Source organism: Danio aesculapii, chromosome 1 (genome assembly GCF_903798145.1).
Source record: "Danio aesculapii chromosome 1, fDanAes4.1, whole genome shotgun sequence".
Classification (NCBI taxonomy): Eukaryota; Metazoa; Chordata; class Actinopteri; order Cypriniformes; family Danionidae; genus Danio; species Danio aesculapii.
In genome coordinates, this window is record NC_079435.1 from 45,836,756 (window position 1) to 45,861,602 (window position 24,847).

The 24,847-nt window shown below is 33.7% G+C and overlaps 2 protein-coding genes across 3 annotated transcripts in view; both read right to left on the minus strand.

The window, feature by feature from the left end:
• The window catches only part of hgsnat (heparan-alpha-glucosaminide N-acetyltransferase), a 31,265-nt gene extending 16,976 nt beyond the window's left edge, over positions 1 to 14,289 (minus strand). The window contains exons 1-10 of the mRNA XM_056461091.1: positions 14,080 to 14,289; positions 13,141 to 13,256; positions 11,003 to 11,136; positions 10,741 to 10,859; positions 8,325 to 8,394; positions 8,122 to 8,191; positions 7,786 to 7,883; positions 7,343 to 7,419; positions 5,183 to 5,213; positions 1,912 to 2,072 (exon numbers count right to left, since the gene is read on the minus strand). Of these exons, the coding sequence (XP_056317066.1) occupies positions 1,912 to 2,072; positions 5,183 to 5,213; positions 7,343 to 7,419; positions 7,786 to 7,883; positions 8,122 to 8,191; positions 8,325 to 8,394; positions 10,741 to 10,859; positions 11,003 to 11,136; positions 13,141 to 13,256; positions 14,080 to 14,239 (1,036 nt within the window). The 5' untranslated portion in view covers positions 14,240 to 14,289. The remainder of the gene's footprint in view (positions 1 to 1,911; positions 2,073 to 5,182; positions 5,214 to 7,342; positions 7,420 to 7,785; positions 7,884 to 8,121; positions 8,192 to 8,324; positions 8,395 to 10,740; positions 10,860 to 11,002; positions 11,137 to 13,140; positions 13,257 to 14,079) is intronic.
• A 2,306-nt stretch (positions 14,290 to 16,595) lies between these two features.
• itln1 (intelectin 1) lies at positions 16,596 to 23,949 on the minus strand. Of its 2 annotated transcripts, none has more exons than XM_056447178.1 (8): positions 23,870 to 23,949; positions 23,491 to 23,568; positions 23,141 to 23,224; positions 21,168 to 21,415; positions 20,920 to 21,078; positions 20,645 to 20,762; positions 18,290 to 18,393; positions 16,596 to 17,736 (listed from the first exon to the last, which is right to left on the minus strand). In XM_056447178.1, the coding sequence occupies exons 2-8, from the start codon at positions 23,549 to 23,551 to the stop codon at positions 17,596 to 17,598; spliced, it is 915 nt and encodes a 304-aa protein (XP_056303153.1). In that variant the 5' UTR covers positions 23,552 to 23,568; positions 23,870 to 23,949; the 3' UTR covers positions 16,596 to 17,595. The 2 variants fall into 2 exon arrangements, with proteins under 2 accessions (XP_056303153.1, XP_056303079.1); XM_056447104.1 differs by having other exon boundaries at positions 23,141 to 23,242.
• Positions 23,950 to 24,847: the final 898 nt, after the last annotated feature.

Below are 24,847 nucleotides of genomic sequence, written 5' to 3' on the forward strand. Positions count from 1 at the left end.
TTTTAGTCAACAAACATCTTTATAAATAGAAAGATTATACATTTAAATTCATGCCAAATATTGAAAAAAAAATACAAACTTACAAAATATCAACAAAATGTTATATATTTTTTAAATTCTTGCATATTTTATATCTTGTATATAAATATATTTTATATTTTTCCCTAACAAATAAATTTGGTTGTACTAATTTTGGATTGTTCTCATAAGATATCTTGTTAGATTAGCTTCAGATTTGGCTTCAGTATTGGCTAATCTAATGTATATGCACAAATATAACATTGCAAAGCTTCCTGTAAAAAATATGAATTTAAATGAGAGATTTGCGAGGGATGTACGTATATGTTGAGCACTGTAACAATTACCAATCAAAACATGTTCAAACAGCATCAGTATGCAATATACATAAGCAAAATACAACTTAAAGGTGCTGTATGTAAGCTTTTGACTCTTCTAAAGCATAAAAAACAGAATATATTTGCAGATATTTAAGAAACATGCTAAGTGAGCATTCATGCTTATCTGAAAAACAATGCTGAAGTGAGTTATTCTGCTTTGAAAATGTGAGTTACATGCTGAAATGTCTGTCTTTTTTTTCATTCGTTCAGTCATTAAGGCTCTTAAAGTGTACGATTTGCAGTGATAAGCAATTGGGCTGTTTGCACCAGACGAAACACGACTGAAATTGAAATACAGCCATTTAGAAGCACAGAATAGTGCACTCACTGCACCCCAATGAAATGGTGAAGTTTATAATCAAATTTTTAAAAATATATTATAAAATAGTCCTTGTATCGCGTGCCGTCGCCGTTATTTAGAACACCTTTTAAACAAGGCCACCCTTAAGGCTTAACAGTCAGGCACATTGGTGTCGTCAATCTGGCAACCTGCACTTGCGCGTGTTTGGAACCAGGTGTGCAAAACCTAGTTCAACCACTGGTTGTCAAACTTACATACGGCACCTTTAAAGCTTAGAAACTCAAGTTTGTTGAGTAAGGGTGCTTTCACACTAGTACTTTTGGTCCGCACCCGGGTTTGTTTGACGTCAGAGTACGGTACGTTTAGCTGGTGTGAACATGTCTTCTGAACTCTGGTGCACACCCATGAACCGTACCAGAGTCCGCCTGGAAGAGGTGGTCTGGGGTACGGTTCATGCGAACTCTGGTCCAGTTCACTTCTCATATGAATGCAATCGTATCCAATAACAGAAGCGAACCGTCAACTGTACAACAAACTACCATTTTCATAACGTTCATTTGTGTGTTTCACGTACTGTACCAGATGACAAGCAGGACTGAGCCAGGGCAAACACAGTGATAATGTCTGCTTGTCTCCTCCAACAAGAGCTTCTGCAGGCACTGTGTGATGTTCTGAACGTTTATAAAATCTTTGCGGCAGATGGACAAGAGTCGCTTTCTGTATGTCCAAAACCAAAAGATTCAGTAAAAGCAGAAGGACTGTAATATGCGGACGTCTTTCCATTTTGGTGCTTTGCATTCGTGACCGTCATCTAGCAACAGCCATAAACAAAACAGCAGCTTAATGACGCAATCATACCTGGGTTCAGAAAGAAAAAAGACAGTGTGAACACAAATCAACCGAGAAGGTGGCAAGGGGGGGGACAATCGAACTTGGGTACGGTCCAGGCCATTAAACCAATTGTGAAAGCACCCTAAGAATCCCAACTGCAGTTGGAACAAATTAATGCCCGTTTAAAATGACTATGGTGTGTGCACTTACTGTACCAAACACAGAAAAAAAAGACTAATCAGGTAATCAGGTTTGATACTGGTGAGTTTCATGACAATATTCAGTTTATATACTATGCAGCATTGATTCATTATTACAGGGACAGGGCTTCACTCTTTTGTATATTCCATGAAGAAAAGGAAGAAAACTGTTACCACTCACAGGGTCCTTGGCAATAGTTAGGATTGATGATGATGACTCCAATAAGGAAGAGTTGTAAGCTCCTCCAGAAAACCTTCCACAGAAGATGAGTGCGTTTGACACCTCTGCGCAATGAACCGCTCAGGGACAAACCAATGGATGTACCCATAATGAACACAAACCTGTGAAGAGGAACGCAAGACAAAAGGAGAGACTTAAAAAAAATAGATCTCTCTCTCAGGAAGTGATCGTTTCTGGCACGATTTCCAACACAAAGATTAAGCATCATCCACAAATGCAATCAAGTAAAAGCCAGTTCCTCTTCAAAGACAGTAGCAGTCATTTGTCTGCAGTCTTTCTTGTGTTATGATCTCATTCAGCATCTCTTTCAAATAAAATGCACTGTCTTCCTCACTAAAGTCATCCATAGGTATACATGCTAAATGTTTTTAATATACAGTGTGCAAAAATGCATAACATATAGTCTCACGACAGAACTCTTCACAGTATGCTTTGTATTAAAATCTGCAACATAGCCATTTTAAAGGGCTAGTTCAACCAAAAAATAAAGTTCTATTAATTAATCACAGTATTTTTTGTATTAAAATCTGTAAAAGTGCTTTTACAGGCTAAATTAAAAGGTTCACAATCACGTTGTTTCAAATCCATATAATATTCATTCTTTTGAGGACCACCAAAGGAGACTTTTTGGAGCATAAAAATGTCACAGCTCTTAATACACAATGTCAATTCGGATAATGCAAAGTCATGAAAGAGAGGAGTGCTGCAAAAGATTTTAAGTAAATATAAAGCCAAGAATTAGCTTCAGAAGATTGCTATCAATTAGGTTTTTTTACATTATTTATTTTGCTGTTTTTGCTGTCCTTTCTTTTTAATGTAACACCACCTTCTATGGCTGTATTCACAGCAAGAGCCAGACCATTAAAAAATAAATCTAATTTAAATACTAAATATTTTTTTCCTAAATACTTCTTTGCTGAAAGTACAACTTTTATTCATCAAGGACGCATTCAATTGATTTAAAATAAGCTCAACATCATATACATTGTTACAAAATACTTCTGTTCCAAGTTAATGATGCTAATATGAAATTTCTAGTCACCAAAAGTTTTCTGAAAAAGTATCCAGAATATTATTTTAGATAAGCAATTACAAACGAAATTAAATATGAAGACTAATTGTTGTCTTCAGTGGAGTGCGTACAATACCGTTTCCTTATCCACAAAAGTAAAGGAGTAAAAAGTAAAAGTAAAGAGAAAGTAAAAAGACTGAATGGAGGAGGCTCATTCTTTATCCTCATGCTGCAGATGGTCTGTTTAACTGCTTTCTCACTAGTGAAGCATATAGTTTTTCCACTTACAAAGTCCGGCATGTAAATATCAAATGCGCCAAGGGCGCGACGCAACTGACTATTAAAGGGAATGGGAGATGAGACTCTGATTGGTTTAATGCAAGTTATACTCAAAACACACCCATAACTCATTAAGAGAATAAGCACAACCCTGTTAGACAATACACCAAGGCGCGAAGCGTATTTTTCCATCCTTAAAATAGCAAAAGTGAATTCTGACATGCTCTTAATGCTTTTGTGCCCTGTGCTTTAGACGTTATGCATAGATCGATAAAATAGAGCCCCAAATCTGGAATATAATATGATGATTTCTTAAGGATAATTTGGCAATGAAGACTAGAGTAATGACTGCAAAGTATACTGTAATGCAACTTTTGCAGCATGTGATGCGCATATTTCATTTATGTACATTCGAATTATTCATGTTTTTAAAAGCGTGAAAGAGATCGCATGCTGTTGTGTGTGTCTGCAGTCAGCCTCAGAGACGAGCAGAGCACACACATCTAAAGTCACCTTAATGTCAGCACTTTAATGGGCAAATACATTCAAATTTGTGTCAAAACGCGGTGTTTAGTGATTATTCATATTAACCCTCATTCATTCAATAATCAAACGAGTTGAGAATCAAAGGACATGTGAAAGTGAAACCATAAATCAGAACCGCACTACTCTTAAATTGACAGTGAGCATTATTCTTACTGCTGACTGTTTTGATCAATAATCAAACAACAAAAGGAGAAAATCCCTCACTGCTCTTGACTGAAGGAGTTTTGTAGCTTTAATTAAAGATTTTTCTTACAGTGAAGATGCTCAAAGAACAGTTTGTTTTATATTTTTATTCTATTGTATTCCCTTTTCTTATTTACAGGGAGAAAAATAAGCTACTTTTGAAGTTAGAATTATTACCCCTCCTAAATTATTAGCGACATTTTCCCCCCATTTTCTGTTTAACAGAAAGATTTTTTTTTTCATCCCGTTTCTAAACATAACAGATTTAACAACTCATTTCTAATAACTGATTTCATGTATCTTTATTATGATGACAGTACATAATATTTTACAAGATACAAGCATTCAGCTTAAAGTGCAATTCAGAGGCTTAATTAGTGTAATTAGGCAAGTCATTGTATAACCAAATCAAAAAAAAATAAAAAAAAAATTAAAAAAAAATGTATTGCTTAAGGGGGCTAATAATGTTGACCTTAAAATAGGTTTAAAAATATTCAAACCTGCTTTTATTCTAGCCAAAATAAAACAAAAAAAGACTTTCTCTAGAAGAAAACATATTATAGAAATAACTGTGAAAAATTCCTTGCTCTGTTTAACATCATTTGAGAAATACTTATTTAAAAAAATAAAAATAAAATAAAAAATTAAAGGAGGGCAAATAATTTTGACTTCAACTGTATTTCGTTTTGAATAATCGATTTCAATTATGACCAAAATAATCGTGATTATAATTTTTCCCATAATGGAGCAGCCCAAGGTTAAACCAAAGAATGAAAGTGCATTTTGAACAACATGTCAGTGAGTACAGTCTTTTTTTCATACAAGCTTCCTAAAACCTCACAGAGGTGTCATGACTAACTACTTGTTTTAAAGCGTGAAGTACTGCAGCAGGCACTTTCTTGAGATGCACAGCAGAAAACAAGGTTATTGGTTTTAGTTCAGCTGTGAAACCAGTTTATGCTGACTCTGATACGCCACTTCATTTGTGCCACAGTGATAAGCGCTCATGCTTGGCTCAGAAACACTATAGCTTATGCCAGCGCTGATGTGGCTTGCAGATCAATCAAAGCACGGTACGGAAATATAAAGCTGCCCTATAAAAAAATACAGAACTCAAGCAGAGTTTGAAGGAGCTGCTTTGTATGCATGTGGGGAGAAGAATCAATCATATGTGACGTCGGATTGGCTTACCAAGGGAACACAAGATCAGCAACTGTGAGCCCTGCAAGAGGAAGAACACCATCAGATTTCACTTCCTGTTGTCATGCTGTGGTCTATTACATAAATGACAAGTGTGGTTCATATGAATTTTTAAAGTGGCCCAATTTAGACATTTTGAAGAGTTAGTTCAGACAAAAAAAAAAAGAAAAATCTATTAATTACTCACCTTCATGTAGTTCTAATCCCCTGAGACCTGCATTCATCTCCAGAACACAAACTTAAATATTTTAGATTAGATCTGAGAGCTCTCTCATCCCCCATATACTGTATAGCAACAGTCCTGAGATGTTCAAATTTAATTAAATAAGCATAAATGTATAAATAAATAAATAAATAAATAAATAAATAAAAAATAAAAATAAACAAATACAAAAATTAAATATAAATTAAGTAATTAATTAATTAAATAAAAATTATTAAATTAAATAAATAAGTCGGTGCCAATAGAATAGTGGCCAATAGCCAACATACAACACCGTGGTGCTCACGGGGACAGGCATTCGATTCCCAACTCGAGGTCCTTTGCCGACCCCTCCCCTCTCTCTGCTCCCAATACTTTCCTGTCTGTAACCTCCACTGTCCTTTCCAATTGAAGGTGAATAATCCATAAAAAATAATGATTAAAATTAAATAAATAAACATAAAAATTAAATATAAATAAACAGATAGATAAATAAATAAATAAATAAATAAATAAATAAATAAATAAATAAATAAATAAATAAACAAACAAATAAATAAATAAATAAATAATGCATCAGGTCAGGGTGCCAATTATTATGGGCAGTATTTCTTATAGTAAATGCACACCTCAATCTGACGGGAAAGTCATAGAGAAGCAAAATTGTTACAGTTTTTTTTACAGCACAAAAATTGTTCATGGAGATTTGTATAATCACAGTTGAACCACTGAAATGTAATGATTTAACAATATTTTGTTTGTTTTTTTACCTTGAACATCTCAACACCATTGCTGTATTGGATGAAAGAGCTCCTGGATTTCATCCAAAATATCTTAATTTTGGTTCCATAGAAGGTTTCAGGGGATTGGAAGGGCTAATTAATAACATTATTTTCATTTTTGGAAGAACTAACACTTTAAAAATTCTACAATCAGTTTCCTACAAAAGGTTTATGTGCATTCACTCCTACAAAATGTCTACGTGCATTCAAGGTCACTTACTTTCTTGTAAAATATTTTTATAATTTTATTTTTTTTTTAACACTTTGTTTCTCGAAGATTCTTTCTAAACCCCTCATTCATGAGAGTCTACTCTGCTCTAATTGGTCAGATGGTCCAGTCTATTGTGTTCGAATTTCAGCTTTGGGGACTCTCATTGCTCAGCGATTCCAAACACTGGATAGGTTTTTTTTCTTGCACATGTTACATCGAATCAATACACTGTATACCGAATTTGTTCTTTATAATGGAATTCTAATAGTATTTATAATAGAATTTGTTAATATCACTACCATAATGGATTAGGCCATATTTAAAGGATAGTTCACACCAACATGAAAATGACCTCATCATTTACAGGTTTCCTTCTTTTGTTGAACACAAAGAAGACATTTGACAACTGCTGGTTGCTGGGATGCATCAACTTTCATAGTGGGAAAAAAATACAATGGAGCCGATTTTGGGTCCCAGCAACCAGCATTTTTCAAAATATCTTCTTTTATGTTCCACAAAAGAAATAAACTATGTGTTAAGTTCAGATTTGATTCTTTCTTTAAAGGGATAGTTCACCCAAGATTGAAAATTCTGATCATTTCCTCACACTTTATTATTTTTGTTTCTTTCTTCTGTTAGACACAAAAGAAAATATTTTAAAGAATGCTGAAAACCTGTAACCATTGACCACCATTAGTTTTTCTCACTATGGAAGTCAACGGTTACAGGTTTCCAGCTTTCTTCAAAATATCTTCTTGTTGTTTTAAACAGAAGAAACAAACTTAAAGTTTGGAACCACTTGAGGATGAGAAAATAGTAAATTTTCCATATTAAGTAAAAACTATCCATTTAAGTTGACAGTAACTGTCACACACTTTGGGCTTTAAAACTTTATATATCATGTACACTCCATTGTACTGCAGCTATCTTATTGAAGAAAAAACAAAAACATTTACCATTCCAACTTTCATGCCTAAAAAACCAGTAACGTCCACCTCCGTAGTTGACGAACACCATGATGACCAGTGAAAGGCTGTAAGAAAAAAAAAAAAAACAGAGCGGATATTATTATCTTAAAAGTAATCTGAAATGAAACTAAAGTACAATAAATGATGAGATCAAACCTTTATAAAGCAGGTCGACACAATAACACACCAAGAATGAAAATGACTGTAATTAAACTCCAAATGTTAGGTAAGGTTACCAGTAAATGTAACCTTGCCTCAAACTTAATCATTCTATTTCGGGATAATAAGAAATGAAATGCAAATTAAATTCTGACAACCAGCTTCACGGTATGTAAAATAGCAGATTCTGTGCGAAATCATTTGCACCTGAAATTTTCAATTCCCTTCTCAAGAGCATTGGACCTGAAACAATTAGCGAAAGAGCGCCATACCCACGGAAAGTATCCAAAGAACGAAGCCTCCGTCCTGTAGTGGCAGGAATTATCGATTCCGTGGAGGCATCTACCAATCTGTTTGGAGTGCCAAGCTCCTGGAGATGAAGAGAGGAAAAAAAGGTAGTGAGAAAGTCTGAATTAATGAGAGAAAAAAAACATAAAAATTCCCTTTCATGTCTGTAATTTTTCACACTCACCTGAAACCTGCAAAAACACTGAATCAAGTGTGATGTCATATTTAAAACATTGCAATTTTTAAGTTTAAAAAGTAAAGAATCACTCACACACACAATATTAAGGGTAGTTTTATAAATGTATTAAAGCCGTTTTTACCGAGTTTATCAGCCTCTCTGTCTCCACTGTTCCCCCCAAGCGAAGAAGTAGATTTGTTACCGCATCCAGCCTTAAAAAAAAAAAAAAAAAAACACAAAAACTCTGCTTTTATAAGGTTTCAAAATAGAATGGTTACAAGGTGTTCTGGGGTTGTTTAAATGTCATTATTACTTGGAGTAAAATATATTTAAAGATGTCTTTACCTTTTAACTGTGCTCCAGATTGCTGATAATGCAGCCAGAAAAGCAAACACCAGAAAAGCAAACAAAATAGCTAAAAAAAAAAAAGAAAAGAAAAAGAAAACAGATTCACTCCTGCTCAACTGAATTAAAACATTATTCAACACATTTGTTTTCCCCTCGAATTAGGAAATAATAATTTCATTTAATTTTAGCAATTATTTTATGCCTCATTTGCATCTTTATATACAGTTGAAGTCAGAATTATTAGCCCCCTTTGAATTTTCCTTTCTTTTTTTAAATATTTCCCAAATTATGTTTAACAGAGCAAGGAAATTTTCACAGTATGTCTGATAATATTTTTTCTTCTGGAGAAAGTCTTATTTGTTTTTGATTTTAATTTTTTAAAAGCCATTTTAAGGTCAAAATTATTAGCCCCTTTAAGCTATATATTTTTTCGATAGTCTATAGAACAAACTATTGTTATACAATAACTTATACCTAATTACCCTAACCTGCCTAGTTCACCTAATTAACCTAGCTAAGCCTTAATATGTCACTTTATGCTGTATAGAAGTGTCTTGAAAAATATCTAGTCAAATATTATTTAATGTCATCATGGCAAAGATAAAATAAATCAGTTATTAGAAATTGAAACTATTATGATTAAAAATGTGTTGAAAAAAAAAATCTTCTCTCTGTTAAACAGAAATTGAGGGGAAAAAAATAAACAGGGGGGCTAATAATTCTGACTTGTGTGTGTGCGTGTGTGTGTATAAATAAACTGACCACAGGTGATTAACAAAAAAATGAACACACTTAAAATTACAAGTTACAAAATTTACAGACAGTCTTATTAATCTGTAATAGTCAGTTTCCAACATTTTAACTTAATTATATATTGTATTATAAGACATAATTAATTAAAGCAATATTTTGGACTTCTCCTTAACTATCATTGTTTATGCTGACATTAAACTGGTCAGATGTTGGCATTAAAATTTACCTCAACAAAAGTAAAAAATTTTTTAATCTTCTTTTTTCAAGGTTGCAACTTGCAAGAATATGTAAAATATCCAAATACTTATTAAACAAATTTCCCTTCTCTATGGTACAGAGCAATTAATCTTACAATATCTGTCTATTTATTTATTTTCCAAATGGCACACCTGGCCGATAAACAGAAATATTAGAACTTTTTTTGAGAAAAGAAATGTAAAGTACTTAAATTAAACTTTATATTTTTACACTTACAATAATTATGTTTATAATGACGTCACAAATGTCAAATATTGAAACTAGAGCCCTGCACGGGTCTTAAATCTAAGCCCTAGGCCAAGACACAAAGGCTGTAGCCCGGCCCTTTTCCAACAGCTCATCACAATTTTTGGCCCGATTTCGACCCGAAGCCTGTTTTTTCGCCAAACAGCTTATACTGTTACAGCCAATAAAATAGACCAGATTTGTTTGTGTTTAATAGAAAGTTTATGTTTTTTCGTTTATTTTTTTTAAATCAAAGTAATTTAGAGAAATGTTTGGGTATTTTTTTTTTTTTTTTTTTTACAGTTTCATGCGGCTGGAAATCTCTATACACAAGTCATCACTAGCGCTTCCGGGAAACACACATTAGATGCTTTTAGAAGTTTTTTTATGCAGCAGGCCCGAAACCCAATATGCGATGTGAAAACTGGCCCGAAGCCTGGCCCTAGGGGCATAAAAAAGTCAGGCCCCAATGGGCTCGGGCTCAAATGCAGGGCTCTAATTGAAACTGAACAAAAATTATAGATTCGACAATATTGAAATAATCTTCAATATTTTGTTTTTCTACAATATATATTGCGACATGAATATAATTTCACCAGATGATTTGAATAGCTCTAATTTAGATTGAATGAGATGATCAAGTCTTTTTCTATGCAGTGCATCTGCAAAATATAATACATTACAAGCACAAATAAATACAACAAAGCAAAGTTATAAGTGAAATATGCAGTGCTTTATGGTTTTCTAGAGAGTCTAACAGTATTCAAGTACAGCAATGTGTACTTGAATAGCCTGTCTTATGTGTATAGTTTAAGTATCTTATAGTATATGTTAGTTATGCATAAGTTCTTTAAAATAAATGTAAAATAGCTCTTATGTCCAGTGTTGTTTGTATTTATGATTATTTTATGTATCACCTTTGTCCTGCGAGACACGACATTTTGTTCCTCTTTATGTCCACACATGTAGCAGAATACAATAAAGCTTGACTTGAAATTGACCAAATCAAATGTAAAATAGCCTGTCTTCATAGTCTTCATTATATAAATAATCTTTATTAAAGTTACAAACTCTAAAAATGATACCAGTTGACCACAAGTAAGCAAAACCCTTAATAAAAACATCAAAAATGATCCGAACAGATCAATCCTGATGTGCAGAGGTAAGGTGGACTCACGCAGGTAGCTGTTGATGGGATCTGAATCAGTGATCATTGCGCAGCTGATCTGTGACGGCTCATTCAGGTTCTTCACCCACAGAGAATAGTTCCCCTGCTCCCCAAAGTGGAAATTTACCCTGGAAAAACAAATCAATTGTCTGACAATAACGCCCTGTCTTAAAAATCGTACCCGAGGGAAATAAACATGGTAAAGTTGTTTTTGGTGTAAAGTTGGTCTGAAACTGCTTTTGTCCCGTGTTAAACACTCCAGTAGACTCACTTGCATTGCTGCTGTGTTGAAGTGCTGTTGATCAACAGTGTCAGAGCGTGCTGTGTGCCTACGACAAATCCCACTGTAGCCGGGGTTCCAGAAGCAGGCCTTGCAGGTATTATTCCCAAAGGCTGAGGCAAACACTAATGTAGAGACAACACAATTATACAGAGATCCTGTTAGAACAAAAGTATTAATGGGCTCCTATTTTACCCCTTTTGCAATATGTAAGAAAAGCCTTTGGCATCTCCAAAATGTGTCTGTAAAGTTTCCGCTCAAAATACCCATCAGATAATTTATTTATTATTGAATACGGGAATTTTGGAGTTAGATTACATTGTAGCTGTCTGTAGCCTATGCCTTAAAATTCAAATGAGCTTTATTACAAACATGCACTGTTTTAAAACCATTTTAAACTTGTAAAACTCATTCTTGAGGTGCAGCTGATCACAGAGAGTTGGAACAGATCTTTTAATCCCAGTTTCTTTGCAAATCCTGTTTTGTGGACATGTTTATATGCTTTACTACAGAGACAAGTTAATATACTTCTGTCAATCAATTCGATGGGCGAAGAAAACCGCACTCCTACATCACGTTGTGGTGGGCCTCGAAATCCCTGAGATTCACACCCTATTTAAACGTCAGGCATATAAAATGAGACTTCATAGAGACATCATAAGTGCCTTTTAAAGTGATAGTTTACCCAAAAATGATAATTCTCTTATTAATTACGCACCCTAATGTCATTCCAAACAACTTTATTTGTCTTTGGAACACAAATTAAGATTGCTTAGGTAAAATTTGAGAGCTCTCTCAATCTCCATAGACAGCAAATACCCCAACTTGTTCAAAGTTCAGAAAAATACCGAAATACATCCTCAAAACAAATCAAATGCCTTCAGTGGTTTAATCAATATATTATCAAGCTGCAAGAATCCTTTCATGCACACAAACAAAAAATACTACTTCATTTATACATTTTGTATTTACTTTATAACAGTTTCTTCTCTTCAGTGTCAATATAGGGTGCGCATTCACACCTAAGGGGGCTACACGTCACTGCATGCTCAATATATTGACACTAAGAAGAAAAGGGTTGATACTTTAGAAAATGTCCTTATTTTTGTTTTATGTGGACACAAGAGTGTTCTCATAATATTCCAATTGAACCACTAAAGGCATATGGTCTGTTTTTGGTATTTTTCTGAACTTTGAACATCTTGTGACCTTTGCTGCCTATGGAGAATGGGGGAGCTTTCAGATTTATAAATATCGTACATTTTAGTCTGAAGACACAGGTTTGGTATGACATGAGGGTGAGTAATTAATAAGTTTGCTTTTGGGGTGAACTAACACTTTAAGCAGCATCATGATGTGTGTAACAGATCATTTTCTTTGCAGCTGTAACATATTATCTTACATATGTCATACAAATTTTCATTTGACCCAATCGTTTGAAGAGTCTCTTCTATAACTCTAAAAACAACAGTAAAAAATAACTATATCCATACCAATACAAGATGACATTATCACAGATATGAGCTGCAGTTTTTTTCATTTAAATGCTCATTTTCTTTAAAGCAGGATGGATTTTTATTTGCTATCAATGTATTTATCATTAATCTGCTGACAAATTGCTGGTTGCAGTGATAATATTTGTTCTATATTATTATAGTTATGGTCTGAGATACATATATATACATATACACTCACACACATATGAACACATCTTTATTGCTTCAACTTCAGTATCATCCTGTATACATCTATCATCCAAAATTGCTAAATTTTGTATTGCATTTCGTCTCTGACTGCATACACTCAAAAAAAGCTTTACACATTGTATGTTATGAAATACTGATTTATTCTGATTACTTTTTAATACGCATGATACATCAAATACGGTAAATCTAGATGGTTTAATTTAATAATGCAATAATTAATACCTTATTTGAGCTTCATTTGCCACATTGATGATAAATTCAAACTATTTAAGCTTTCATTTTTTACCTACACACAAGAAATTGTGATTATCTCAATCATTATTGTCAATTTTAAGCCCACACAAAATACTGTTACACCCCTAGTATGTTTAATGTTGCCTTCTTAAAAAAAATTTTTAAAGTCAGACTATGAATATCCCCTACCTGATAACAGTGATCAGAAAGCACATAAAGCATCATCTCCTCCTCGACCTCATTGATAACCGAAAGAGCCGCTTCATCCATCTTCAGCACAGAAGTCTTGCGGTGAGGGCGAGAAGCTGTAAAGAGGCCACTAGATCATCAATTATTAATTATATCCAACTTTGTTTTACAATAAGACAACTGAAATTGCATGTTCAAAGACTGAAGTTAAAAGCACCTCAAAAGTAATCCTAATATATAGCTTCTAAATGCCCAAAAACATTTCCTTAGTAAAAAATAAAAACATCTAACATCGATTCGCAAATATACTCACCAGTCTGTCGACCTCGACTGATGCCTGTATAATTCAATTCAGTCTAAATGTATATCTCTTAATGGAAGTAAATGGTCAGCTGCTTTGGTGCTCTCTACTACTGCAGATTTACAATGGTGACTCTGTCCCTCCTGCGGTCACATGCCTGCGCTAATCTGCCTCACAAGAAACATCATAAAAACTGCCCAGATCTGCCAAACGAGGGAAATTTGAATACCTCAGACCTCCTAATGTTGTTATTATTGCGGCCATTATATGCTTAAGAGCATCATATAGGCTACTATACACATACTGTATGCTAAAGCAAGAAACTAAGATAACCTTAACGTAATTAAATAAAAACACATCTGTCAGACAGAAAATGTCTACAATACGTAATTTAGATGTCGTGTAAATAATTTAAACAAATATACAATGAGGTGAATAACAATTATATATAAAATATTAACGCGAACATGTTTTGTTTTACGTAAAAGACAGTTAGCATAGGCTAAAAACAGCTAATTGTTGCTATATATTAATGGCTAACATAATTAGGTATAACGAAACAAAAAGGAAGCATGAATGTGTTTGATATAACGTTGATTAGACAAAATAAAACTGTTGTTACGGAATGTGACACTCACAGGCAGGTCGATCTGTTATATGAGCTGCACATATTGCTATCAAAAACACAATCACAGCACAAATGGTCCATCTGCTCTCCCTTTCAGATGCCATAGCATCAGATCTCGCTGCCTCCTCCTTTCGATCCTTTCTTGATGTACAGATTTTCCCCTTTTTCATAACAACATACTTCCGATTCCTCTTAGCACAAGTAGTGGAAGAGAGGAGGGTCAAAGTACACACAGGCTTTTCATAGGAAGTGTTTCAAAAACAGTCGCTACGTATTTAAGCAGCATGCATAAAGCATCATTTACGATTTTGTTACTGTTTTGCTGAGGGAAAAAAAAAACTGAACACACAAGACCAATAGAGCTCTTTAAAAATAAAAACGTAACGTTAAGCTTGGTTAGGAGGCGCGTAAATGGTCCCTATAGGTAGGCAGCTCACTATAGATTTCGAAACACAGCCAAGCTGCCAATATTTCAGAACCAGATACACAGCTAAAAAAGCTTTAAAATTATTTATTTACTTATTTATTTTTTATTAATTTGCTAAACAACGAATTAACGGGATAAAAATGGGTAGTTCAAAACACCAGTTGTCATTACAATATAAGACTCATGTGGCTACAGTTCAAAAAGTTATTATAAATTTTATTCATTTTCTTTTTGGCTTAATCCCTTTATTAATCTAGGGTTGCCACAGCGGAATGAACCGCCAACTTATCCAGCATGTTTTACGCAGCGGATGCCCTTCCAGCTGCAACCCATCACTGGGAAACATCCATACACACTCATACACCTTGACCAATTTAGCTTAAACAATTCACCTATAGTGCATGTCTTTGGAATTGTGGGGGACACATGCAAACTCCACACAGAAAAGCCAGCTGACCTGGCCGAGGCTCGAACCAGCAACCTTCTTGCTGTGAGGAGATGGTACCAACTGCACTACCGTGACTATAATAAATTATTATTCCATAAACAACAAAAAAATGAGGATAAAATGAAGAAATTATATTCTACAAGTATAAAAAAATAAGCTTATCTGCGATAGTACAATAAAGTTTTCAAGCAAAATATTATACAAATAATTATTATTATTGATTTATGATTTATTTGTTCCAGTGCCTGAACATTAAATCTCAAATGTTTATTTTTTAATATGCCTAAAACACTTTTTTTAATCTCTTTTTGTTTTTATTTTTTTGAATGATGGACAGATGACTTGCTTCCTTAATTGAATTAAAAAATTATTAAATAGTGTGTAGGTAGGCAGCTCACTAGGTTTTTAAACACAGCCAAGTTGTCAAGATGCATCTCCAAATCAGATACACAGCTTAAAAAGAATGATAATAAGTAAATAAATAATAATTTGCTGAACATGCAGACACAGGTTAAATGATGCCATGAAATGTAGTTAAAACACAAGCTGGCATGTATTGCAATATTTGTAGGACTCAAATGGCTGTGATACACAAACAAACATACAAGAATCGTATTTTAAATATAGAATCGTGTTTTAAAGCAGATGTAACAAAATTATAGGTAACACTTTAGAATAATGATCCATTAGTTAATGTTAGTCAGTGTATTTACTAACATTAAGTATAAATAAGCTTATGAAGCATTTATTAAAATGTACTAATGCAGTAATAATGTCCACAGTTGTGCTTGTTAACATTAGTTAATGCACTGTGAGTGACGTGCTAACTAACAACAAACTAATTTGACTTAATTTCAACTAACGGGCAGCACGGTGGCGCAGTGGGTAGCACAGTTATAAGGTCGCTGGTTCGAGCCTCGGCTGGGTCAGTTGGCATTTGTGTGTGGAGTTTGCATGTTCTCCCCGTGTTAATGTGGGTTTCCTCCGGGTGCTCCGGTTTCCCCCACAAGTCCAAAGACTTGCAGTACAGGTGAATTGGGTGAGCCAAATTGTCCATAGTGTATGTGTGTGTGAATGAGTGTGTATGTGTTTCCCAGTGATGGTATGCAGCTGGAAGGGAATACGCTGCGTAAAACACATGCTGGATAAGTTGCCGGTTCATTCCGCTGTGGCGACCCCAGATTAATAAAGGGACTAAGCCAAAAATAAAATGAATGAATTTTAACTAACATTAACAAAGCTGAATAAATATTGTCATCAATGTATTCATAATTTTTTGTTTATATTAGTAAATACATTAACTAACATTAACTAATTGACCGTTATTTTAAAGTGTTACCAAATTATAACATAATAATAAAAAAATTATAATTGATTGATTTTGTTTTTACAGTGCCTAAAAAATAACCCTTAAATATTTATTCTTCTTTCAAGGATATTCCTGAAAAGGTTTGTTTTATTGATTGATGGACTAATGACTTGATTTACTTAATTTAAATGTATTTAATAGCATAGTGCAGCTCACTAGTTTTCAAAAAACATTATGTCTTGAATCACAAAATCTGCATATTTGACTCTATATAAGGCTAATTAGCCCTATAATGCTAATTCAAGTTACAAAGTTCAAAAAAGTCATTGTTAATAAACAAAAGTTTATTGGAGCCTTTATTGGAAAAAAAAGAGAACATGTGAAACCATCATCGTGTATCATGTACTTCACACGCTGCAGTTGTTTAAGCAAAAGAATAAAAGTATAATCACGCTTATTGGCTTTTTTGTGCCTGAACATTAAATAATTATAAATGCTTAAATCTCAAAGACTTATTCTTTCAAGAATGTTGCTTTTTTTATTCATTTATTTTCTCATTAATTAACCAAAAACATTTACCGGCCACTTTATTAGGTACACTTGACCAACTCAATGCGTTTAGGCATATAGACATAATTCGTTACAACCGAGGTATGCAGAAGAGCATCTCTGAATGCACAACACAACCAACCTTGAGGCAGATGAGCTACAGCAGCAAAAGACCACACCGGGTGCAACTCCTGTCAGCTAAGAACAGGAAACTGAGACTACAATTCACACAGGCTCACCAAAATTGGACAAAATCTGCAGCAACTGCATGATGCTATCACGTCAATATGGATCAAAACCTCTAAGGAACGGTTCCGGTACCTTGTTAAATCTATGCCACGAAGGATTAAGGCAGTTCTGAAGGCAAAAGTGGGTCCAACGCGATACTAAAAGGTGTACCTAATAAAGTGGCCGGTGAGTGTTTATTATCATTGAAAATTCTTAAAGCAAAAGAAGAATTACATAAAGTGAGATATGCAGCGAAAGAAGAACTGCATTAAGTGAGATGATGCAAATCACACTTTATTAGTTGCATTTTATCAATACTTTTTTCTAAAAGGATCGTTTTTTGATCTTATGTACTTGCTTAATCCTTTAAGGTGATTTTCACAGCAGCGGGGTAATGCACAAAACCACCGCATTGAAGAAAAAATTAAGCTGTGTATATGCGTGTGTGTGTGTGTGTGTGTGTGTGTGTGTGTGTGTGTCTATAAATGCTGAATTCTGATTATGTTGCAAGAAGAAATACAGTTGTTGCTGTATTTCATGACATTTCCCGCCTTTTTTATGCATTTTAGCGGTAGAAAATAAATACAGCCGCATTTATGATCTCTTTAGATGCACCGTATCCATTTGTGGCACCATTATTCGCACCCAAGTAGGCAAAATCACTACAGAATGTGTTTGGAAAGTAGCCACCACCACCAATGCAATACTGCAAAACACAAACATGAGCATATAAATATCAACAGCATAAATATACTTAGACACAGACATTGTAAAAATGAGACCAATAATATTAAGAAAAATAAATTGTATATACAGTTAGGCCCATAAATATTTGGACAGAGACAATTCTAACATTTTTGGCTCTATACACCTACACAATGGATTTGAAATGAAACAAACAAGATATACTTTAACTGTCAGCTTTAACTTGAGGGTATTTACATCCAAATCAGGTGAATGCTGTAGGAATTACAACAGTTTGCATTTGTGCCTCCCACTTGTTAAGGGTCCAAAAGTAATTGGACAGAATAATAATCATAAATTAAACTTTCCCTTTTTAATACTTGGTTGCAAATCCTTTGCAGTCAATTACAGCCTGAATAACATTTGTTTCAATTCGAATCCATTGTGTTGGTGTATAAAGCCAAAAATGTTAGAATTGTATCGATGTACAAATATTTATGTATTATAAATAATATTTATATATTTATTGGTTAGGTCCCATTTTACATGATAGACTTGTCATTTGGGATACTCACATATTCTGCATAACATCCTTTTGGTCTGACCCCAGAACACATTGCATATGATTCTTGGTAATTGTTGAAAACTCTGAACGTCACATATCCAGTGTCAAAATCACCTGTAAGAGAATCACAGAATCATTCTAGATTCAAAAACCCACAACACACATCTTAATTGTAGTATTTTTTTACCCTCTGTTTACTAATTCAAAATTAGGTTTTAAAGGGATAGCTCACCCAGAAATAAAAATGTACTTTGTATGTGTGCTCACCCAGAAATGAAAATGTACTTTGTATGTGTGCTCACCCAGAAATGAAAATGTACTGTGTGTGCATACTTTATTTTTTTTTTTTAGTTTTTTTTTTGTTTGTTTGTTTTCAAAATAAGATATTTTGAATAATGATCAAAGAGTTCACAGTAACCATTGAATTCCATAGTAGGAAGTAAAGAGACAATGAAAGTCAATGGTTGCTCTCCCCTGTCTGGTTACCAACCTTCTTCAGAATATTGTCTTATGTATTAAACAGAAAAAAGAAACTTAGGCTTGTCTGTACAAATGGAGGGTTAATAAAAATGTTACTAGGTACCAAACACTTGATACAAGTCTGTGGACAGACACAAGTGCTTAGCTTGATGCGATCTATAAAGAGAAACGTTTTGGGTCATTATGGAGCTGGAGTAACGCATGAAGAACAACCCATTTCCGTTCAAAAATATATAACACTTGCAAATGAATCTATCTAGTGTTAAATATCTGTGTGCCTTCATTATGATGACAAAACTAGAATTCTCATAAGCCGTGCCTTCTGTCTTTGCATAGGCATTTGTATGGCATTATGCTTATTTAAACTGTGAAAGATTAACATCTGCATCAGAGTTTTAGTCAGGCATGGAATTGCGTTTTCTGTTTCTGTTGTGTTTTCTGTTGGAAAAAAATCCACTTACAGTAAATCTAAGGCTACATTAGCCAAATGTGGCCCGAATCAGATTTTTTGCCCACATGTGACTCAGGTAATGACAGTGTGAACAGCCCAAACCACATGGAATCTGATCTTTTCACTTCAGATTTTAACACATGCAACACATATCATACATGATTCACTTTTAAAATAAAGAAACATTATTGCCATGTACTGTTCTATGAAAAACCTTTAACTCTTTGACTCTATACTGCTCAGTGAGCGCCGTCTTTCGGATGAGACATTGAACCAAGGTCCTGACTCTCTGTGGTGGTTAAAAATCCCAGGATGTACTTCGAAAAAAAGAGTAGGGGTTTAACACCGGCATCTTGGCCAAATTTGCCCACTGGCCTTTGTCCATCATGGCCTCCTAACCATGCCCATATCATAATTGGCTTCATCACTCTGTCTTCTCTACACCAATCATCTAGAGTGTGGTGTGCGGTCTGGCGCAATATGGCTGCCATTGCATTATCCAGGTGGATGCTGCACACCGGTGTTTGATGAAAAGATTCCCCCCAAAAATGTGGCCAGAAAAGCGCTATATAAATGTAAGGAATTATTATTATTATTATTATTATTATTATTATTATTATTATTATTATTATTATTATTATTATTATTATTATTATTATTAATATTATTCATTCATTCATTCATTTTCTTTTCGGCTTAGTCTCTTTATTAATCCAGGGTCGCCACAGTGGAATGAACCGCCAACTTATCCAGCACAGCACATTTTACGCAGCGGATGCCCTTCCAGCTGCAACCCATCACTGGGAAACATCCACACACACTCATTCACACACACATACACTACAGAAAATTTAGCCTACCCAATTCACCTTCAACACATGTCTTTGGACTTGTGGGGGGAACCGGAGCACCAGGAGGAAACCAACACGGGGAGAACATGCAAACACAGAAACGCCAACTGACCCAGCTGAGGCTCAAACCAGTGACCTTGCTGTGAGGCAAACGTGCTACCCACTGCGCCACCACGTTGCCTTATTATTATTATTATTATTATTATTATTATTATTATTATTATTATTATTATTATTATTATTATTATTATTAATTAAGGCAAGACACTGAGGAGACAAAATATAGTTATTATCATATTTCCCCAGTTCATTGATCACATAAAGAATTGTTAACACATTAAATATGCAAATTATGCATTATTTAATTAAAAATGTGTAATAAACTCTACAAAATTAAAGGCAGTGGTATACTTCACACAACGTTCTATTTCGTTCTTCATTAGAAGGAAAAAGACTGAGTTCAAAAAGGCTTAGTGATGGTATACTGTTTCTGAACACTCCAACACCCCCACAACACAGTAGAAGTCTAAGTTGTATGAGAATATAAATATTTATACCGCTCATGACTAAAAAAGAGACTTACTTCTAACAGATTCTCCATACAGTTCTTTAATCCTCATATCGCTGCCGATGTCATAAACAATAGGAACAGATATTCCTCGATCATTGCATGTACCTACGCCATATTGTAAATGGTATTTCTGAGAAAAACATACAGCAATCAGTGCAAACATGTTACAAATATGAATCAATGCAGGTTTGGTTATATATTCTAATCAGCTTTCAATTACACCATAATCATTTTACCTCACACTGCCATAAGATACAGTAAAAAGTGAATTGAAATCTACAAAGTACCTTGAAAAAGTGGTAAAGGTTTCCTCCGAAAGGTGTCAGAAAGTTGCTATTAGTGTGGTAGCGCAAAACCGAAGCAACTTTCCAGAACTCAAGTTCGTTATCATTGTGAACATGCCACACAGCAATGTCTTTTCCTTTGATGTCATAATATCCGGGGTTCTGAAAGTGTCAGATTATTTCAGTTTGATCTGTGTAGATTAATATTTGTTGTTATAGGGAAATATGCAATTTTGCAGTTGTGTATATACCTTGTAGTCGTCATTTGTTGCAGCTTCTGCTGTTCCAAACAGGACTTTGTTAGACCATGATTCGTCTCCCGCAGGATGATATGAACTGCTGCCTTGCTGACTTGTCCAGCGGTCACCAACAGTGCACGAGCCATGGATGTTGTTCTCATGCACACTGGCCACCAGCGTCCAGCCTCCACCACTTGTGCTCATGTCGCAGTATGTTTGGTAAACCTCATTGTCTTTAGAGCGCAAATAGTACAAGCCGTCTGTGGAACACAGTTAGATGTGAAAGTATTACACCATTATTAACAAAGAATGTTCTCAGAATGTTCTGCATTCAAAAAAACATAAAACATTTGTATAATTTAAAATACAAAATTAGCCCTCCTGACTTATTAGCCCCCTGTATATTTTTCCTCCAATTTCTGTTTAATAGAACGATTTTTAACTAATTTTTAAGCATAATAGTTTCCATTACTCATTTCTAATAATTGATTTATTTTATCTTTGCCGTGATGACAAAATAAAATATTTTACTAGATATTTTTCAAGATACTAGTACTCAGCTTAAAGTGTAATTTAAAGGCTTAACTAGTTTAATTTGGTTAACTAGGCATGTTAGAGTAATTAGGCAAATCATTGTATAACTACTTTGTTCTGTAGCCGATCAAAAAAAAATTGCTTAAGGGGGCTGATAATATTGACCTTAAAATGGTTTTAAAAAATTTAAAACTGCTTTTATTCTAGCTGAAATAAAACAAATAACTTTCTCCAGAAGAAAAAATAATATAGGAAATACTGTGAAAAATTCCTTGCTCTGTTAAACATCATTTGGAAAATATTTGAATGAGGTATTTCAACAAAATTTAGACAACTATCCTTTTCATCTCAATTATTCTGTAATTTGATTTCCCCTTGTTGAGCCAATTAATCTCTTATTTTGAACAACTAGAATGTTGTGAACTATTCCAGTTTAAACTCCTTTAATAATGCTTAATGTTTATGTAACTTGTGGACTGGGTAAGTAAAAAGAGACTAATCTCAGAACAGCCATTAGCACAGTTATTGCTCATTGAATGATTCGACAAATGGTGTTGTTGTCAATAAAACCGTCAGCATTCTTGCCGACCATAAGCACTATCCTTCTGCTCTGGTAACCTTAAAACCTTAATCGAAATTCTTCTAAATCTACAAACTAATTGAGACATGGGCACAGTTGAGACAAATGGACTAAAAAGTCTTTCTCTTTGATTTAAATTACTTTTATTGTCTATATTTTAGCATCTTATGCATGCCAAAACCTAGTTATAAGCTTTTTAAAATGCACATATGACGTTTATTGCTAATTATTGATATTGACTTGCAAGGGGATTTATTATGATCAGATTTTGTCCATTCCATTCAGCCCTATGTTTGTATACCTTCATACTTCATTTTTTTTTTTCTGAAGCATATTAAATGAATGTTCATCAACCGCAGCATTTTTAATTGGTACTTCTTGTTTCATTTTCAAAACTCTTTTTCAGCTCTGAACATAAGTGTAACATTTGTTGCTATGGCTGTGTCTACTGTTACAGTATTCATTCAGCACCGACGGCGATTTGAAACCTGTACATTGTCTTGTTTGCTACTGAATGAAGTGATTGTCAAAAGTACCAAGTTGAAAATAGAGCTTTTTGTGTGGTTTGGTGATTAAACCAACTTTAACATTTTTACATATCATAATGATTTTGTGTTCTGAAACAATGATTATGAGCAATATGTGCAAATACAATGAAATCAGGCTTTGAACGAATGACTAGTAATATTACAAGTATGATTAGTTTAAGCTTTGATATGAGATTTGACTACGAGATATGAAAATGTTCACCCTACTTTTGGTATTACCAAATATTACCAAAACTATGATGTTTTATTTTTTTTTTGCAAAATTTGATGCTCATGTTTTTGTAAGTGCTGACCTATTTGTGAATATACTTATTCATTCATACCTTTTTTCTGTCCGTATTTCTTCAAAAGTTCTCTGCAGCTTCTCGCAGTGACTGACTCTGGGAATTCTTGTGTAGGGGTTTTACCTGTAGGCAGTGACATTACTGAATATATATTAGACCTTTGTCACGTAATTAGTATGCACTTTTCTGGAATCTGTCGAGTCGACGAACAACTGAGAAAGATTTGAAATAATTTGAAGATTGTTTCAAGCAAGTTGCTTTTAATAATTGTGGATACATTTGCTTACTATCAGTCACTAGAGGAAATAAAGAATAAGAATTTCCCAAAATCCTTTGCAAAGAATGTTTCAACTATGTAAATTATTTTATTTTTCTAATTCTGTACTTACTCGATTCACAGAGTAGACTAATGAGTGGCACGCACAACAGAAGAAAACCAGCTGACTGCATCGTAAAATGGTAAATACCTGTAATAAATAAGCAAACATTTTAATAAATAATAATAATAAAAAAAAAAAAAAAAATATATATATATATATATATATATATATATATATATATATATATATATATATATATATATATATATATATATATATATATATATATATATATATATATATATATATATATATATATAACCATTAAATAAAACATTTAAAAGAAGTAACTAATGTGTATTAAAAACAGAATTAAAAATAATCAACATGTTTTAAACTCCATAAACACTAATCAATTTCAGAGAGACCAGTATGTCGAATTTCTTACTTAGGCGGAGATCAGATGAATGTCAAATGAGGTGTGGAGTGTTTGCAAATGCTTATATGTGGTGAGCGGATTCATCTTCACTGGACGATTGCACAAAACTGATCAGATGAAAGTTGTAAATTCTCACAGGCTGCAAAAATGAGCAGAAGATGAACAGCATTTTGACTGTGGCCACACATTTTTTATATTCATTTTTTAGATTTTGAGATAGTCATACTGTTAAGAATCCAAGTTAGGTTCTGTATAGGTTATTTTACAATTAACGATAAGTAGAACAAATAAGTATAACAGTATAGCTTTAGGAAATTAAAGGTGGGAGTTGGGAAGTTGGAATCAATGATTTCAATAGGGATTGACTTGCCTTAAAAGCCAGTATGTCAGAGGTAATCAATTGGTGATTAACTGATGCACAGTTGTTAATAATGATTGCAAATTTAATGCATTTTCACATACAGATTCTTTTAGGCATTTACTAAAATTGACTGGTTCAAATTACCATTTCAGTGGTTCTTTTATGGCATTTTTCTAACATTAGTTACTGGTATGTCGTGCTGAAACATCAGATATAGTCATAAGTGAATGTGTATTGCTGATTGTTTATAAGTTAATGGTGCCTTACTATTTTTTCTATAAGAGTTTTTTAGGTCAACACTTCTACAGCACACTCAAAAAATGCTTACTTAAACTGAGCTGACACAACACAATTCTTGAGGTTTTGTAGGGGACAACTTAATTGTTTTATGTTCAATCCACTTTCCGAATTTGTAAAAACAAATAACTTAACTTAATTCCTTCATTTTTTACAGTGTATAAATACGCAAATGCAGATTGGTTATTTGTGCCTGAATATAGTAGAAAAAATAAATAAAATTCAGTTTGGATGATTTTTCATTACATTGTGAAACCACATTATATTTCAAAAACCAGTAGTGCCAAAAGCCTACTGTTACTATGTTGTAACTTCCACACACATTTGAT